At 40.1% G+C, this 20,139-nt stretch overlaps 2 protein-coding genes across 5 annotated transcripts; one reads left to right on the top strand and one right to left on the bottom strand.

Annotated features, from left to right (window-relative positions):
- Positions 1-894: 894 nt before the first annotated feature.
- Positions 895-11,477, bottom strand: tmem255a (transmembrane protein 255A). Of its 4 annotated transcripts, none has more exons than XM_032527900.1 (10): positions 10,795-11,477; positions 8,104-8,246; positions 7,523-7,585; positions 4,489-4,578; positions 3,577-3,636; positions 3,329-3,414; positions 3,091-3,162; positions 2,651-2,819; positions 2,336-2,485; positions 895-2,216 (listed from the first exon to the last, which is right to left on the bottom strand). In XM_032527900.1, exons 1-10 carry the CDS (start codon positions 10,850-10,852, stop codon positions 2,073-2,075), a joined length of 1,035 nt encoding a protein of 344 aa, XP_032383791.1. In that variant the 5' UTR covers positions 10,853-11,477; the 3' UTR covers positions 895-2,072. The 4 variants fall into 4 exon arrangements, with proteins under 4 accessions (XP_032383791.1, XP_032383792.1, XP_032383793.1 ...); XM_032527901.1 differs by having other exon boundaries at positions 2,651-2,813; positions 10,795-11,476; XM_032527902.1 differs by lacking the exon at positions 3,091-3,162 and having other exon boundaries at positions 10,795-11,476.
- A 2,306-nt stretch (positions 11,478-13,783) lies between these two features.
- Positions 13,784-19,431, top strand: atp1b4 (ATPase Na+/K+ transporting subunit beta 4). Its single transcript, XM_032527904.1, has 9 exons — positions 13,784-13,989; positions 14,196-14,264; positions 14,918-15,134; positions 16,715-16,843; positions 16,985-17,089; positions 17,454-17,653; positions 18,163-18,219; positions 18,317-18,409; positions 18,512-19,431. The coding sequence occupies exons 2-9, from the start codon at positions 14,199-14,201 to the stop codon at positions 18,671-18,673; spliced, it is 1,029 nt and encodes a 342-aa protein (XP_032383795.1). The 5' UTR covers positions 13,784-13,989; positions 14,196-14,198; the 3' UTR covers positions 18,674-19,431.
- Positions 19,432-20,139: the final 708 nt, after the last annotated feature.

The following is a 20,139-nucleotide window of genomic DNA, read 5'->3' on the forward strand; positions in this document are numbered from 1 at the left end:
AAATTTTATAGCATTTGAAAAAAAAAAAATGTAAGAGGTTTTGAAATAGTATTGAGTAAAAGTTGACATATTCCAGTCTGTGATTATCCATCAACATACATTCCTTTAATTTTAGTCTAAATAATTCCTAATTTCTGCTTTTCTAACTCAAACATTAGGTATAATTTCCTATAAATGAGGTTTATTGACCATAAATTGCAAAAATAACTGTAAAACTAAAGTTAATAAGTTAGTGTTACGTAGTGTTGAAAATGAACATTGAAAAAAGCATCAAAAGTTGAAAAAAAGGACAAAAAGTTAAACATTAAAAAAATGCATCAAAAGTGTTGATTTTCAATATTGACGGGAAGACAACACAAGGGTTAAACCCGTCCTTAGGGTTAGCTTTAGGAGCAGCAGGCCACTGTCAAGCACCTGGGAGCAGTTTTTCGCAGCAGAACATATTAACCTAAATGCTAACATACCCACAATGATAACATGCTGATGTTTACCATCTTAATTTAACATGTCATGCTAACATTTGCTAATTTGCACTAAAAATAAAAGTCGAGTGACTTGATGGTGTTGATGTGGAAAGTTAAGTGATCTCCAAAGTTATCAGTTTTATCTTTAGAGGAGGACATGATCACCAAATTTAAAAGCAATCCATCCAACAGTTAGACAAAATAAGACAAAACACCAAAAATGTCAACCTCATGGTGGCGCAGGAGGAAACGTCTGGATCCCTGACGTCAGTAGGGATCATCCTCTGAGCACTGAATGTCTGTGTAAATTTTGTCATGGCAACCTATCTAACCTAGCCGACAGTTGAGATGTGTGTGTCTTTGTCTGGGACAAAGTGATAAACCGACCCCACTGCTAGCTTGGCTTAAAAGAAAAACACACACCATTTGAAATTACACAAAACATTTTTTTAATGGCAAGATAAAAGGAACTGACAATCAGCCCCTGAGAGTGTGTGGTTTAAATTATAAAAAGCATGGATTGAAGTTGACAGCAACCCGTCTCACAAACTAAGTTTGGTCTTCTTATCACTTCAACAGTTGTTCTTTGACTTTTCATGATCTCCCATGTCATGTCAGTGAATCCAGCACCAACTGTTTACACTCGGGCTTAATAAGGTTTCTTCCTGACAAAGACAACACATTTCAACTCATAGCTGTGATATTGCGACTACTTACAAGGAGAGATGAAATATGCATACCGCCTTTGCAGCTTTCAGTGAAAACACAATATATAGGATTTTTGGGTGTAACTAACCATCCTTCCTTAACTACTGCAGAATAGCTTATTTTGTCATTTCTCTGCAAACTGATCAAGATATTTTTGAACATAAGCTGAAGAGTTGATAATTAGATACCATGATCTGATAGTATACCTTAGGCTTAGCTTGCTAAAAGAGCATCTGTGTATAACACTGCTGTACATACATTAAGAGCATGTAATACCTCCATTCCTGCTAACTTTGCCTAATTAATAAGTGTAGAAATGACTGCCTGGGCCTACAACTAGTTTTTCCTTTTCTAGCTGATTCCTAACTGGGGAAGACACCAAAGCTTTCATGTAACTGGGGTTTGATATCATAGGAGGGTTATAGCTGTGCTCATCAGCCCATCTGTCATCTGTGTTACTCGAGGCAGGAAGCATTTACAATATGTACTAAACAAGAGGAAACATAAAGCAGGAGCTGGAGGAGAGTTTTTGACCTTGTACAGATTAAGTCCAGGTGGCCGAGAGCTGCAGCGCTGATGGCCCATTTGCATTAAGGCAGATAGATGTGTAAACAGCCCTGGCTTTGAAACGGTTGTTTCTCTCCTGATGTGTATACACAAACACACACATACACATACACACACTGTAGGCATGAGAGTGAGTGGTGCTCAGGGAGACAAACACTCATTGTGTTGGGCTGAACTCAAAGGCAGTGTGCTCCACGGCCATCCCCTTCCTCACCACCTTTCCTTCAGCACAGTTCTCAAAGATTGTGAGGGAAAGCCCAGAGGAATTGTGCATTCAAACCTCTCAATCAGCACCCGATAATGTTTCAGGTGCCTTCTTTGCTCTAAGCCATCTTATGGGCTGTACGGTGGGGGCTTCTCATCAGGATGGTTGTGAGGAGGAGAGTAGCGTGGAGGGATCATGGTGGGCCACAGGTGGCTGGCTCCAGACTGGGAGTCATCCGACAGGCCGGAGGAGTCTGGGAACATGTAGGAGCCCTGCGGGGGAAGACAGGATTTTTTTCAGAATGACCTGTCCAAGAGTTTGGTTTCAGAATAACTGCTGACTAAATCACTGTAAATACGATTTTGTTTGATTATTTAAAGTGGCTGTGTACCTGCAGGTCGTAGGTAGTGTAAGGCGGCAGGCAGGGGGCAGTGTTGTAATATGAGTTGAGGGTGGTGGTGGTTGGTGGAGGAGGCTGTGGGGGGACTGGAGCTGTGATGGTCTCCGGCTCAGATGTGCTCTCTGAGACAGCTGAGGGAGTCTGACAGGAAGAATATTGGTCACTTTCTGTCAGTTCAATCACCAGAGACTTACAAAACAAAAACCTTTCCATCAGCTCATACATTAGTTCAACGCATTCAGTAGAATTTACACTCAGTTGCCGGATGGTGTCTTCTCTTCTTTGCTGGTAAATATATGTACCCACCATGTCTTTGAAGCCTCCCAGCACCGCAGCAGCAATGATGCCCAGAAAGAGGGCCACGATGTTGAGGACTGTAGCAGACCACAACAGGTGATAGAGGTGCACCACGTCTTCGCAGCTCTTCACATCTGTGTATTCGTGGTAGCCTCCAATCACCTCTACACGGCTAGCCCAGTGGGTGGAACAGAGAGGGAGACGGCATACAGTCAAGCCACAAAAAGTCAATAATGAAAGTTTTGCTTTTTTGTATTTAGGGCACAATGAACATACAACATGTTTTGATTTATAGATATTATTGAGTCAATGAGAGCTTGAGACACAGTGGATATGAATGGGTTTTTGGTCAAACACGAAAAGGACATGATGTGGAATTGGCACACTAAAAAAAACACATGAGTTGATCATTAATGGCCGATATGGTTCTAGAAAAAAAAAGAACCTACTTCCAAATCATGGATGATTTCCTAAACTTTTTCAAAACATCTTTATTCTGAAGTCCCATAAGAGGATGTTCTCTGCAACAAAGGTTAAAAGAAAAGAAACATTCTTGTTCTAATACAATCAACGTTGCAGTGCAAAAAAATCTCCCACATAAATAGCACAACGCTACACATAAAAAAATCCAAACAATCAAAGCAACACAGCAAAGTTACTGATTCAGAGGTTTGTCGGCATACTCACTTCCCGCAGTTATAGAGGTCGCAGCAGTAACAGGTGTTGCCCTTCACACGCAGGTTACATGTGCGCGATGATATCTGACAGGGCACCTGAAGGACAAAATTCATTTTAAATTATTAGTCTTTTCACTTTTGGTCAACTTGTGGCTCTTAACAATGTCCCTATACAAGTGCAAGGCTAACACTGACACATACACTGAGCATGAATTCATTGTATTTCTGTAAACAGAAAGTTAATTATGTGTTTCTTACATCACGTTCAGTCTCACTGGAGTGATACTCACAGCGGCCAGCATACAGAGGCCTGAGGTCCTGCCGTACAAGTGATAACATTTTAACACATTTAAGTGCACAATTCATTACTGGTCTACTGACAGACCCACACTGAATTAGAAGAAACAAAAAGAGACAAGAACTCATTGGTGATTAGTGCTGCATGATTAATGACTGAATTGTTAATTGTGAGTGAAATCTAGTTCATCAATCAAAACCGTTTACAAAGCTGGTAAGCAAGGCTGGAACATTAACTGGGTGAAGCGGGACACTGCCCTTTTAGTTTTTAAAAAGTATGATGGGTTTATTATGCACTTAATTGTGCAGCCCTACAGTTGATGTATGTATAGTTGAGGCAAAGCAAGAAAGGATTGTGAACTTTGGTACAAAAAATGTGATTTAGTTTGAGAGGTAAAATTAAGAAAAATAAAAATGTTTAATGTAACATGATCAATATAACAGTCATAAAAATGAGAATGGATAACCATCTGACAGCATCACGTCATGTCTTCAGTCTGTCACTGCATCATATTAATAATTCGCTTTCATGCAACAGTAAGGCTCTTTGTAGTTCAGTGTACAAAAAACTAACAACTGCATTAGTGGTTATGCATTGTTTTAAGTACTTTGCATCATGGAGAATAATCTCCTACTACAAAATACATTTTTCTTGCTGAGAACGGTGCAGCAGCTGATACTGCCGACCATACGTGAGCAATGCCCTTCCAGAAGGTCAAAAAATTTACTGTCTCATGCAGACAGAATATATTAAGCTTTAATGGGGATGGCATTGATTAATCAGCTTGTTATAAGTCAGGGCATAAGTGTTATATATTATAATTTATAATTTATCAGTTTGGTTATGTAAGTAGAAGCTTCAGTGATACTTACAATGTGCCTGGAAGCAAACACTCCATCAACAATAGCACAGCAGAAGGCAGCCACCACGCCGAAACTGATGAAGACAATAGATGCCACTAACTGTGAAAGAAAACATCATCTGCATCACTCTTCATTGCGCTTTTGAGACTATAATCTCAATTTAAGCATAATTTAAATTGCTTCCTCTCACCACCTTTGTATTGGGTTACATTTGCAACAATAATCTGTATCATCCTGCTCATGTGCTTCTCTCTAAATGGGAATACCTTTGAATGGGACCAGGGTGGAGAGGGCTGTGTGGGCCGGGTGAAAGACAGTAACAGAGCGCTGCGGTTGTCACCCAGCTCCAGTGGTGCTTGTGGCTGGCACAGTTCCCAGCTCTTTATAGGCACTGCAACCCTTAATCCCCTCCACACTCCCCTAACTCTCCTCCTTTCACTCCTTAATGAAAGACAGCAGCATGTATTCAATTACACATCACCCCACCCTGTCTGCAGCCAGCCGAGCTCACAGGAAGGAGGCAGTGCAAGTGACAAAACTGATCCAACAGCTAGAGGTAACAGGGATACATGCCTGTCCCAAGCTTTCTACAACACTAATATGAATACATCTGTAAGCATTTGATTGAGAAACCAAGGGTTTTTCCACACTGTGCTCATGATTTGGCAAAGGTGTTGATAGTTGTCGGGCTGGTAAATGTAAATGTAAATGTGCTGTATTTATATAGCGCTTTTCCAGTCTTAACAACTGCTCAAAGCGCTTTTACATCTACAGGAAACATTCACCATTCACACACATTCATACACTGTGGCCCAGGCTGCCGTACAAGGTGCCACCTGCTCATCAGATAAACATTCACACACATTCACACTCCGATGCGCAGCACCGGGGGCAACTCGGGGTTCAGTGTCTTGCCCAAGGACACTTCGACAATGACTGCAGGGGCAGGGATCGAACCACCAACCTTCCAATTGGCAGGCAACCGCTCTACCACTGAGCCACAGCCGCTGGTCATTCTTAGTTTTTTACTCTAAAGGACTTGGCCCTCCATCAACATTATTTTCTGCAAAACTAACAACAGTTTGAGTCATTTTAAATGAAATAATTTCTGTATTTGTGTTTTGCTCTCGTGTGCTCCTCTCACTGGTTTGAAGTGGACAGGGCTTAGCTGGAAAAACGTAAAGTCTCATCGATGAGGCACTCAGGAGCAACATTTGAATCAAAGTCTGAGTTGTGGGTTGTGCTTATGCTGCAAGGCCACTGTTAATCAAAAACAACAGTCCTAATGAAGCAGGCTTTGAGTGTTAAACTCTTAATAAATAATACCTTAAGATGTTTTCCAAACTTTAACTGTGATTGTTACACACTAAGTCATTATTATCTGATGTTAAAGTGAAATACTTAAGTTTTCGAGGGCTTTAAACATCAAGATGTTCAAACATGTTTTTCGGGGATAATCTGGAATAAAATGTGAAATAAAAAAAATGTAGGTTTTGTGTGGCACCCAGTAATAAAGACCCTTTACTACATGGAGTGGTAACATACCTACGTGTATCAGAAGTGCTTCTTCATCTATGTGCTTCTTTGATTTTCTTTGCACCATTTTAAAATCAATAAAATCATTTTAAATCAATATTTGTTTTTTTTATCCTATACTCATAAGCCTTTATTTTAAACTGTAATATAAAAAGGTGCACAGTTTGCTACTGATGTCTTCTAACAGGATAATTTGTTGATCGTTTTCTGTCAATTATTATTCTTTTAATTTCTCCTATTTACAAGTATAAAAATATAGAAAGCTATTATTCTTAACTCACTGAAAACACATTTTTTTGTATTTGTATGGTGATTATTCTCTCAATTGGTCAATTAAAAAGACCAGATAATAGTGTAAATGTTTATCAAACTTTCCCAGAAATAGTTTTCTCCAAGCAAAAGTCAAAAATCCAAATATACAATATATTAATAATTCTTCTGCCAAGTACATTTACACATACAGGGAATGTATTCTCTGCCTTTAACCCATCCTAACTAATTGGGAGCAGTGGCAGCCATAGTCCGGCTCCCCGTGACCAACTCCAGTTGTAATGCTAGTATCTATGTCAGGACAAAGGCAGGAGTTACCTAGCATGCATGTCTTTATACTATATACTATCATAAAAGACAAAGAAAACATGTCAATGTTCACACTTAAGTGGCTTAAAGCAGTGAATTGTCGGCATTTGTGGTTAAAATATAAATGTTTAATTAATTAGTTAAATTAGTCAATTCATTTTCTGTAGACTAACTAATCATTTCAGCTCTACTGAAAATGTAACAATACAAAAGTCATGTGTGCTTCTAATACCCCAAAACCATGAATTGTATCAACACATTTTATTCTATGTAATGAAATGTTATGGGAAACAACATATCAGAGGCAGAGTGGTGTAACTCGATCAGTTGTGGGACCCGGTGGCATCCAAACTTTGCTGCTTTATGTGGAAAGCTGTCACAGTTCAAACTCATTCTTCATTTCAGCCCTGACAGTCCCCGCCTGGCACCTTCCACCTGCTCCCTTCATCTTCCATCTTTCCTTCCCCACATTCCAGTGTGGACATCTGCCCTCCTCCACTTACACCCTATTTCTATTTCTGGCTGCAACTCACTTGAAGCCCGGAAGTTTAAGACCCAGTGGGACTCACAGTCTGGGTCAGGTCTGCTATGTCTATTGTCCCATTGACAACATAATCTGGCATGTAGGCTTTTGTAAATTAACTGGGAATGAAACACTGTTTTTTTTAAAGATTATTTTTTGGGGCTTTTCCCTTTATTAAATTGGATAGCCATGAAAGGGGGAAAGAGATGGGGGATGACACGCAGCAAAGGGCCGCAGGTCAGACTCAAACCCAGGCCACTGGAGAACTCAGGCAACATGGGGCGAACGCTCCTACTGAGTGAGCAAGAGGCCGCCCTAAACACAGTTTAATGATAACTTTCTGTGACTGTAAAGACAAGCACTGAAAGTGATCTCAATGCACAAAGGAAATATAAATCCTCTTACCATCTGCCTCTTGTTCTCTATCAAATGAGCGCCAATAATTCCCAGAAAAGAGCCAAAGCCCAGCTGGAAAAAAGAGAAAATAGCTATTAGGGTATTTATCTATTTTGACCATAAAGCTTTGATTTCATACTGCAGTGAGATAAATCTAGCGTTAGGTGTTTCTGTCACACCCTGGAGAAGCACTTTAGCATGTTTACAGTGTTATGAACTATTCACAATCTCTGTACATTACATGATATCTTAATGATTTAAATTATGAATTTGAGGTCAAAATTAGAAGAGGCATCTTTGGAAATGTAGCTGACACACAGGGGCAGCTTTCATGGTCGCTCTTCACTTTCAGCAGAACAAAACACATTTATGGACTGAGATACTTGGCCTCACTCAGCCCATAATGATACTGATGCTGAATAATGAATGTGTGGAAAATTCAACCCTCAGAAACCCTTCAGTAATTAGGCTCATCGGGAGCGGGAAGAGAAGACTGAAAACACTCTCACTTCCCTGACACTTCTCTCATTATGAACTCTGACAGTGGACAGGCCTGTTGCTGTTGCATGCAGGTGTGAAGGTGCACTCACAATGACTCCTGGGTAGTAGCCACCCACTGTGATGTTCTGCGTCCTGGTAGTCGCTGCCAGGCCAAAGATGAGGATGAGCACAGATACGATGAGCAGCAACACTGTCACTATTATGGATTTTCTCTTCCTCCTCTTAAAGGAACCTAAAAGACGACAAATGAGGCCACATTACTGCTGTGACGTGAACAGGAAAGTGATGTGAAATTAAAGGATGAGGCTGCAACTAGACTCCACCACAAGCATTGATGCAATGGGAAGTAGTTAAAGAGACGTGAGACTGGACTGGAGTTTCATGTATATGACAATAAACTAAACTAGACTTGAAAACGTAAAACAAAGTACCCAACTTGAACTTGACATATTCATACAGTATATGTTGCTTTTCTTTAATCACAGATGGTTTGATTAAGTGGGAAAACTTCCTGACATGCTCCAAATGATCAGTTGATTCAACAATTTGCAGCCATTTACAATTACATTTCATCATTACATTTACATTTGGGTGTTTTTTTCTATTGATTTGTGTCAAAAACTTAATTTAACAGCTTTGAGATGTTGATCATATAATAACAACAACAACACAGCCTCTTCAAGTATTGCTGTTCAAGACCTTTGTTGAATATCATTCCCTTAATTCCCTTTCTCTCTCCTCATAATAAGTCAGCTATTTGCTGTATTCTGTCTGATAGAGGCATTCAAGTTTTTGAATACTATTACAGGCAACATACTATACAATCCATGTACGCATCCAGAACAGGTAACTGTATACTGTATATTTGTAAAGCAGAGTTTTCATCCTGTACTGAAATCAAATAACTTCACTAAATTGGCAATAATAACTAATAATACAACCATCATTTACACAAGAGCATATTCAAATACACAACAAAATGTACATTAAGCAAAAAATTAAATACCTGACAATTTGTGACAAGTTTACAATTCAGAAACCAAAATAACCAAACTTATTAACAATATATATCATCAACTACTAAGACAACCATAAACTAAAAACAAAGTGCCAAAGGTTTACACCATTCAGGCCAAATAGCCTTAAGAAATGTGCTTCTTTTAAACTCACTCTAAACTCCTTTCAGAGGGCACTTATTTAAAGAGCGGCTGGCTGAAAATCATCCCTAACAATATTCAAGGCCTTTTGGTGAAGTCAAACAATATAAACTGAAGAGAAGGACAGTAGGAAGTGGCCAGTTATTTTATTTTAGATGCAGTGTTAACTATTTTCTCCAATGCACCTGTTTCAGCAGTAGTCAGGCTGATAGAGAAATGTCCACCTGCTCCTAGCTGATCTATTCCATCTATTTTTTCTACCTCTTGATGTATTTACTCTTTCAGAAAGCTCATCACAACATCGTCAAACTAATAGATCATCCACGTCACTTCTAAGTTATGTTTTATCCATTTTTGGAAACACAGAGTTGGCAAGCCACAGACAGATTTCACTGCTAGTGAATTATGATGCTCCAACCTGGAGATCAATAAGAACTCACTACACTGAGCAGGGAAAACATATCTGTCAAGTTTTCTCACAAGGGTGCCGGCATGATGACAGCCGCCGAGATTAATGATCTAGTAGTCTCACTATCTAGAAATATATACAATCTTGAAGAGCTGGTAATTATATTACAAAACAATTACTGCATATTGTGATGAAATTACAGTTCCTCTGGGATTGTGTTCACTGTAATACTGTACTGTAGATTGTTTTAATGTCCTGGTTTCAAATGCTAAATTACAGTTAATTGAAGCAACATGGCTGTTTAACATCCGTAGATGCAAAGATCACATCATCCAATGCCAGCTTTAAGGTCAACTATTTGCCACTCTAGATATTATCAGATTGTCAATAGTTTTACGCCAAAAACATTGTTAACACATTTTATTTAATCAATGTCCTCTGGCCCTAACTCAACATCATGGGTAGATTAGTTTGACTGTAGTTCTACCTGAGACCAGGGGACTACATGTATACATTTAAGCATTGGTACTGTTATTTGACTTACAGTACATACTGCTCATGAAGAGGTAAGATTACTTATGTTTAACATAATGCTACAAAGTAGATATTTGAAGATTACTCCATGCAACAGAGTTACATGTTTTCTGTGACACAACCATTCCACAACATATCTTTGCCTCTCCAGTCCAGTAATTATGGTCCCCTTGTCTTTCTCCACCTGCTTAACAAGGAATGAGAAGTCAAAGCACTTACGTGATCCTACTGTGTCAACAATCTAGTACTATTGAGAATTACCTCTTATGGACAGTAGCCTACTAAAATGTTGTAAACATATTCACAGATTTTCTCCAACACGAACACACCATTTTATTCCTTTATTTTTTTATAGAAGCAGCCGAGCATCCCGTCATCGTCGCCGCACCTGCAGTGACGCGCTGCGGCCTGGACTACAAGAAGAAAAAACGCTCTGATGATGCAACGAGTGTTTTGTCTGCTTTTGTGAGAGAGAGAAAAACATACCGCTACTGTTTTAAACCGACACAAATTGTATAGGCATACTAACTGCCTACATATATACCTTAGTGTTAAACAATTAAAAGAAGCTTTCAGCGTTCAATACAGTCCCTGCATTCAGTGTGGTCAAACGAGTGTCGGTTTATTATTTAATTGATCAAACCTGCTGCAGAAACGCCATTGACCTTGCACACACCTACCCACGCTTGTCTCAGACAGGGTCAGTCCGCTGGATTGAAGGCTCTGAGCAGGAGGCATGCTGGCTTGAGGCTGTACGCAGTCCGCCCGGACGACCCACTTGCTTATAATTAAACAATAGTCACGACTCAACGTTTTTCGCTATGTATTCTAGAGCTAACTGTGAGAAACCGTGAGCTAACGCAGACGGCGTGCTCGCTTGCTGTGGCATTCTCTGACAACAGCCCCCCCGTCCCGCCGAGCCCGAGTCTGTCTCATTTACATCCCCGCGGCTGTTGATTCGTCTGCCGGTCTCCGTCCTCACAGTGTGTCGGTGTGAGGACGGTGGTGGGTCGCTGCTGCTGCTGCTGGCTGTATGTGCGCATGTCACACACATAAGGCTACTCAAAAAACGAAGCAGCCCTACTCAGTCGTTACTTACACTTGTTTCAAAGCGAACCGTACCGGTCCATGACATATTATCAGTTCGAAGTACGTGAGCGTTTAGCGTTATACCGCCATGTCCGCCATGTAGCCTAGCCTACTTTCCAATACAAGAACAAATGTTGAATCGTAAGATAATTAATTTGATATTTTCTTAATACTGTCGTCTCTGTTCTGTAGATTATACTGCTCTGTACGTGTCTTTGGTTTTCATAGATGTGGAGCTCATTGTCGTGGTTTGGAAGAAAGTAAAAGTTGGAGCTGACACAGTGTTCAGGGCAAGCATCGAGCGCCACCGTCTGTCAAAAATAGACGTTGCGTTCAAGAGCTTTATATTTATGTAAACATTTTAGACATTCAGGGAGCGGGTACGTCTGAGCAAAGACTAGTCCTGAAGACATTTTTTGTACACAATTCCATCTGGTCCAAAATAAAAGAGGACCCCATGTTTTGTCTTATATTTTATATATTTTACTTTAGGTAGCCTAAGCTATGAAGGTGGACAGTAGGCTACTAAAATGAGAAAATCCAGGTCAGATACTTATAGTCTATGGTCAGATATGAAACTGAAAACGCAGTATGTGTCAGTAACCACAAAAACCAAAAAGGTAAAATAATCACGAAACCATAATTATACATTTAGATTCAAATATGTTGCCTAAATAACATTTTTTAGTTGTGTCTTTTTGCTTTTAGTTGTGTCTTTCTTTCTACTTTTTTTTTTAACCTAGGTTGCACTTTTATTTTTCACAACGACAGGGCGATTGCCTCCTGTGTCTTTCTGGGAATTAGTTTTTTTTATCAAAGCAAAATAACTAACTAACTTAAAAAAATAAATTAAGATTCAGTGTTTCCCATCGGACACTTTAAGCCTATTCCTGGCCCTGTTAAGTGTTTGAAATGTCATTTAGAACTTCATGTAGAGAAAAATAACATTACAGAAAATGTTATTATTTTGTTAATTAAAAATACAGCTAGCTGACTAGCTGATAAATAATATGTAAGAAAAAAAACTACATATTTTGCATAATTTCTAAAGGGGGTTGTAATTGTAATTGTAAGTTAAAGACTTGGAAATATGACCTCAGGATCTCTTAACATTTTTTCAGCTCTGTACATACAGGCACACACTGCAACTTTTTCCTGATAATTAAAACATCACAAAATGCTATTTTTTGTAAACTCATTGTGCTATTGCGGTGCACACAGTTGCCTGATTTAATTAAACAACCCATTTGTATTTTTACGGTTACATCCTATATAATGTCACTGTCATGTTGCTTAAAAAGCATAAACTCTGCCCAAATTATATAACAGGAAGGTCTGTAATATGTTCGATGAAACAAGACTGGTTTTTTCACCGATTGCTTTTGTTATGTGTAGGCCTACGTGATGGCTATTGACTGAAGGGCTGCTGATTTGATGCCATGGCACTCTGTTTAAAGTATGCAAACATACTATACAGCAACCGTGCTCTTGAGCAAGGCACTGGAACTTCCCAAATTGCGCCAACTAAGGCTGGATTATTGAAGAAGCAAACAGCATCCTTATTGACTGTGTGTAATCAAATTACCAGAAATTTTGGCCATGGTAGATTACCCGCAGGGGGTCGCAGTGACTAATTTGGTCCTTTCTCCCCAGCAGGTTGACCCGGCCACGCAGCTTGCCCTGCACAAATGCACATACCCACTAGTGACAATGCATGGAATATAAATGCTGCATGCAAGAAGCCATAAATACCATTTTGAATGACAAAACCTTTTTAGAGCATTCCTCTGCATGGACAGGTGCATGCAATTAATGCTTCCCATAAAGGCTTTTCCAGCAAAATGTTCTGGGGATTTTTGCTTTTCTGCAAATGTACTTATGTGAGGAGATGAATCATTGGCCTTCACTGTAAAATACACATACACACACACGCATAAACACACACGCACACACTAAAGCGCACGAGAACACGTGCACGTTTTTACCGCGCAAATCTCAAAGAACAGATTTTTTTCCATGACGCAATTTCTCTTTTCATGTAAAGAAGCAGGAAAAAAGTCCCCCCTTTCCCACTTTTTACACGGGGGTAACAGAACGTTACGTGACCGGCGTGCAGATGGGATCAGGAATGAGGACATCTCGAACTTCTCCAGAGGGGAGCTTATGGTAAGCAGTTGCTGCAGGACTCTATGGAGCTGCTGGCGTTGTCAACTGGATCAGTATGCATGAATGTGAGGAGACAATAGCCTACATAATGAACTACATTTAATTTATGATTATGTTATTATGTGATATGGTTCATGTTGAATATAGGCCCAGTCAACAATGAAATAATAGGCCTACACATTTTTTTTATTTTTTTTTATTTAACACGTTAATTGTCCTTTGTGCACATATACAGTAGGCCTATGCAGTCACAGGCATTGACAACCGTGTCTTGGATAAGCCATAAATATTGTATTCAGGCTTTGCTTCAGACTTAGCCCGACAATGGCTAATGGTGTGCGTGTACTGAATGCAGTGCTCTGGCCCAGGCCGCTGCCAAAACGTCTCTTGGACAAAAAAAAAGCACTTTGTACCCCACCCCCAGTTTTTCTCTGTCCAGCGTTCATTCACTATGATGCGCGCTTAGTTGCGAGAGGTTCTCCACACGCGGTCCACTTTGCATGCCTACAACTTTTTAATGAAATCCCCAAATACTTTTTGACTAAGATTATTTTTTCCTCTGGGGTACAAGAGGGCTTTCAACATATTTAGACGCGTTTCTATTGCAAAGAAAACTTCAGGTATGTCAGAATCATTTTGATTTGTTACAACTAGCCTATACCAATACTTTCTTGTGTGTGTTTGCAGATTGAGTTATACAGGTAGCTTGGCACTGTTGTGAAAAGTTTTGATAATGTTGTTGTGTTGGCAGCCTAAAGAGGTGTCGCTTTAAGTCACAGCATGGTAGATGTGATTAGTTTAACAAGTACCTTTTTCTTCTGTGAAGAATATGGAGCCCAGTTCCACAGAGGGAGGAGCTGAGGAGACGCTCCTTAAAAATCATCCACCAAGTCTTGTAAGTGCTGACATTAAATAGAAAACATATAACTTTATAATCCCTTTATTCACCGAAGCAGATGAAGTAATTGAGGAGTCTCTTCCACTAGCACAGGGTTTGTTTTTAATAAACAGCAGAGTTGAGTTTTTAACTCGATAATCAAGTGGGTTTTATTGGCACAAAACTCAAATCATAACAGCATTTTAAACATTTAACAGCAGATTCTTTTAAAAGCCAAACTCTTACAAATGAATTGACTTTTCAGTGACACTCTCAAGCATCCTGTGGTTCTGGGATCTGTGTGTCCTGGCCTCTGGATGCTGAGAGTCAGTGAGTAACATCTGGCTGTCAAAGTGACCCTCCAGCTCTGCTGTCTGCAGCTGCTGCTCCAAGCAGGAGGGTCCACTCAGAGGAGGTCAGCTCTCCCAATGAGTGCCAGAGAGGTCACCAGCGGGTTTATAATTTGCAGAAACAGGGGACAGGACCATCAGTGCGATGTTCATTAACATGCAGAGCACTCTCTGGCAGTTTATATCGTCGGTCATACTCGGATTAGAAGGCATGCCATTTTTTTCCTGCAGTGATTTGAAAAGAAAATAGGTTGACTGCAGAACTTAGCAGTTGAGAATATGTGTGGTGAGGGCTTTTTCTCTCCTTCTTCTTTCCACCAGCCTCACAAAGTGATACTCAAACATGGCCAAGAGTTGGAGGAAGAGCAAGAGGAGTTGGCAGAGCACCAGCCTCTAGAGCAGGAAGACCTGAACTTTGAGAGATGGAAGCGCAGGCCGTTACCCGAGAGGACACTCCACCAGAAAATAGTTGACATTAAGACATATCTGTGGAATGCAGAGACCAAGGAATTCATGGGTCGCTCTGGGAAGAGCTGGAGTGAGTTAACAAAAAAGACAAGTTCTATGTTATTGGTGTATGGGGGGGGGGGGACATTTGAATGAATGAAAAAGTACTTTATTTTATACTGCATGTGTCCAATAATTACAGATCTAATGTTGAATGCTTTACAGTTTAAATTGTCTTAAACAAGAGCACACATGGTGTTTGAATGTCTTTAAAAGATGCACTTAGGGATAGTTTAGGGGGTGAGAAATGTCTCTCCAGTCCAGGAACTGTGCTCACTGTGCTGCTAGTGTGTGTGTGTCCTAATGCTCAATGTTTACATAGGTGCATGGACAATTCAGAGTGGCCCGACAAAAACAGACTGCCTGGGGACGTATCCCCAGCGGGAGCTCACTGTCCCGGGTCTCGCATTGGCCGGGAATCACATTCCTCTACATCTTACCATGCTCTCCACAGTCTCTTTCCCAAAGCCTTGGCGACCCCGTCGCTGAACTTAACATGCTTATGGCCCCTCAGTTCCAGTTAAATACTTAGAGATGATCTTGTCTTTTTTTTATCCATAGAGCTCACTGCCAAATAAAGCTTTGGTGCAGACAGACTTTATTTGGCAGCAGCGAGAGACTGGACAAATTTGTTGAGTCAATGATGATGGGGCAGCTTCTTGGTACTCCAGGGCAGCGGCTATGTGACGCTGTTGAGCCCCCTCCCTTTGGTCCACTGTACACAATGGCAAACATGATCCACCTGAGTGTAGAGAGAATATATAAGGAAAGTGTGTGTTGCTTTTATCTGAGGAAAGTGTGTGTTACTTGCATAAGCTGAAATCCTGGATCCCAGGCAGGGCTAAGAGCTCATTTCAGCTACAAAACCAGTGTGTGCACACTTGTGGTAGAGTGGGGCCCATGTGTCTGATGAAGAAAGGCCCTGAGTTGAAGTCTGTGCTGTGTGTCCTGTGAGACGAGTGTGTAACAGGGGCACAATACCAGAGTGGGGTGATTGGGGTTCCTTGGAGCTGGCCGAGCCTCTATGGCTGCAAAAGACCTTCACTATGATGGCAACCGGAGGTTCACTATGTTCCTGAGTGAAAGGACAGCTGGGAGAATTCTCACTGAGCTCAAACAGAAAGGCCTTTGTGGCACCTCGGATGCAAGGCTGGCTGCAGCTAGTCCCCTGTGAAATTGCCCGCACAGCAAAAGCCATTTAATTTAGGGCACGTTTGGCTAAATTAGTTGCTAATGAACTGTTAATTGAAAATTGCAAAACAATGATAGTTCTTTGGGGTTTCTTTGTTATGGGGTATTTACATTAGCTCAGTACAGTGGATGTTATAGCAAAACTGTAAGCTATTATTAGTTATTTGCAAGTCCAGAAATGAAGGGAGACAGCCCTTTTGTATGAGTAAACAAATTAGTGACCATCCTGATCAGGGACAGGAACTAGAGTCCAGACAGACCACATAGTCCAAGCAAAAAAGAAATCCTTAATGGTTCATTGTTCTTCTCCACTCGGATCAGAGAAATGATTTGTTGAGAGATGTGTTGTCTGTTATGTAACCACTTTTGTGCAAATACTGCACCAGAAATGTTCACTTCTTTTTTTCACTCCTTTTTCAGGCCTCATCCTTCTCTTCTACACTGCACTCTATGTGTTTCTTGCAGCCATGTTTGGTGGCTGCATGTTTTGCCTCATGTGGTCTATTAGTCCCTACCATCCAACCTTCAATGATAGAGTGATGCCACCAGGTAAATATAACCCCAACTCAAAACACTCCACTGCATCCATGGCTGTCGTTTTCCACTTGTCTCTCTACTTGACTGTCCTTCAGTCTGTTGCTTCTATTTGAGTCATAGCACAGTTGACTGTCTCTGGGTCTCCACTGGCAGGTATGACGATGTCTCCACACCTAGAAGGCCATGAGATTGCCTTCAATGCCTCTGATCGCAAGTCCTGGAAGAAGTACGCAAGGTCTATGGATGAATATTTAAGACGTGAGTTGGGCGTTATTGTGGAGTATGATGTTAAAGTTGAGGTGGGGTGGGGGGGCCAGGGGTCAGAGGGGATTGTGAGTTTGTTTAAAATTAAACGGGCATGCAATGAGTTAATCCTCCTCTTCGCTGCCTTTGTCCCCATTTTTCCATTTGGTCCTTGCAGAGCATGCTGGGAAGGGAAGCCTCTTTGTGGGCAGAGTGCAGCCATTCAAGTCATTTTTTTTCTTCTCACCCTGCTTTTGTCAAGCCTCTTTAATCAGAGGCCTGAGTCTGGCAGAGCATTGCTGTAGCAAGGGTTTATTTATGCCGGCCTCTCTTATTCTCCTTCCCTCTCTGCTTCTTTCTCCCTGCCTTCCATTTTCAGCGTATAACGATGGCCCACAGGAGAAGAAGAATATTCGCTGCACACAGGACAGATACTTCATGCAGGACGACTTGGAGGAGAGCACAGAGCGGAAAGCGTGTCAGTTTAAGAGGTCCTGGTTGGGGGACTGTTCGGGGCTGCAGGACCCCCACTATGGCTATTCTCAGGGAAGGCCGTGCATACTCCTTCGAATGAACCGGGTAAGACAGGTTTCAGTCACCAAAACCTGTAAAACAGCACACTTTAAAAAGTACAAACAAAAGAGGGAACATAAAACAGCAGGAACACAGTGTGTTACCGGACTGTTGAAGCGCACAGTTTTCTCAGTGAGTGACACCTTGTGGCCATTTCAGGGAGTGGCTGAAGATTCATGACTTTATTTGAGCACAATTTTTTGTCATTACATTTTCTTTTATACAAGTTAGAATTACACTTTTGCACGCATTTTTCATTTGTTATTTATGCATAAAGACATTGTCCTTGTTGAGTAAAACAAATAATAGCATGCCTAGGAAAATGAGAGGTTGTCCACACACTGACATTTGTAAGCTACCAACATTTTAATTTATGCAATGTTTTGACCTACAAAGTTGGAGGACATGTCAAACAAAAATATAGAAGTATATATATAGATAAAAAACTAAAACTATATAACCATAACTAAAGAAAAGAGAGCGACTTTCTACTCACTATTCTTACTTTTAAATAGATTCTTGGTTACTTACCTGGCCAGGGCAAACCAATAAATGTGACCTGTGGAGTAAAGGTATAGTAACCAACATCATACTTTTGCTTTTAATTTTATCCCAGCAATGAACAGCATATCTGAAAATGTCAAGAAAACATAACTTATCCTCTTTCAGAAAGGACCTCCAGAAGCTTTGGGAGAAATCCAATTCTTTCCTAAAAGCCTTTTTGACCTGAAGTACTATCCATACTATGGGAAGCTCAGACATGTGAGTCAAAGTTTTGTTCTTGTGGATAACATAGAGACTATTTTATTTAAGTCTAAAATAACACCTGTCATGTCTTTATCTCTCCTGTCTCTTCTGTCTCAGGTAAACTACTCTGCACCGGTGGTGGCTGTGCGTTTTGCAGGAGTGCAGTACGACACTCACATCCAAGTACAATGCAAACTGAATGGAAAGGGCATCATTAATGATTCCCCCACTGACCGCTACCTGGGCAGTGTGACCTTCTCCTTGGATGTCGGAGCGTAAGGCAAAGATATCGCTGCCAGCAGGATGCTCCCGTGACAATGAGGCAGGAAAATGTACAAGAAAAAAAGTCTTTTGAACCATTATTTTTCTTTTTATATGTTTATTTCCTCTGCTCCTCTTTCACTCAAATATCCATGTCTTCTGCTGTGAAACAAATTCCCCAAGAATTAGATAGTTACTCTTGTGTTTCCATTGTATCTATGTACCTTGAGCGTGCTTCCGGCACCTGCACCCAAAACAAACAGTGCTGAGCACAGGAAAAGTGCATAGAGTGAGTTTCAAGTCCTGATATTTTGTAATGATTAGCAAGATTAATCAAACTAAATGACACTCTGCCCAATAGTTAGCATTTCTGGCTATGCAAATCCAATTATGACTTAAAACTTTACTAGGCGATTAGCAATATTGTTGTATCAGGTTAGATTATGGTTTTGTTTCCACAGTTTTGTGTGACAATGTGTACTAATTTGTTTTGAATTATATTTTTCAAACATGTATATTGGAAGAATGCAAAAAAAACTATCATGCAAACACTGAAAGCAGGACTTGAACTGTACTTACACAGTAAAAAAAAAGACATAATAAATGATAATGAATGCAAATACACTATTACTATATTTTTGTTGAATAGAGCAGTATTATACATTTATGATAAAGCATCACAAGCCACTTCTTGCCTTCTTTTGTAAAAACATTTGCTTTTGAAATTGAAATACTACACAAGACTGATCAATAAAGATACATACTGTACTGTGAAATAGTTTGTGAAAGGTCTGTACCATTTTAAAAAGTACAATTATTTTGTGATAGTATTAATCCTGTCTGAACTGTGCTACTAAACATGGTATCAATGTTGTATTTATTCCTATTATAGTTCTAATAATAAATACAATGTTCTGGTATGTCCTGTAACTTTTCTTCCACATGGGGCTGACACACACAGTAGGACACATTCACACACACTCAAAAAAAAGTTTTCAACACATCTAAACTCTGTAATTTTCAGTTAAACGCTACAATTTGTATAGTTTAGTAATACTATAGTAGTTGGTCTGTTAAACCTTTGACATACATTTGGACATCCACTGTCTAATTTCATGATTAATTGATTTTATATCTTCTAAATTTATGATTGGTGTTGACAGTAGCTTTTACGCATCACTAAGTTAATTTGGATTACTGTTACTGGAGTTTTGGAGAACGTTTTTGTTAACGAACCCTTTACCAGAACCCTTGTGGGCTTACAAAGGTAATATACTGTATACTTAATGCATTCAAAAATAACTTTTAAAACATTAAATTAGTTGTAAAAAAGCTAAGAATCTACAGCCATGCTAGCTACTCTGTGAGGCACAGTGGTGCGCTGTGCAAAAATGCTAACACATCTTTGTTTAGCTAGGTAGCTACTTCAGCTGGGGATGATGGGTATGTCAACGGTATTGCAGATATTTGGTGACGATGATAGC

The sequence above is a fragment of the Etheostoma spectabile genome, chromosome 10 (genome assembly GCF_008692095.1).
Source record: "Etheostoma spectabile isolate EspeVRDwgs_2016 chromosome 10, UIUC_Espe_1.0, whole genome shotgun sequence".
NCBI classification, from domain to species: domain Eukaryota; kingdom Metazoa; phylum Chordata; class Actinopteri; order Perciformes; family Percidae; genus Etheostoma; species Etheostoma spectabile.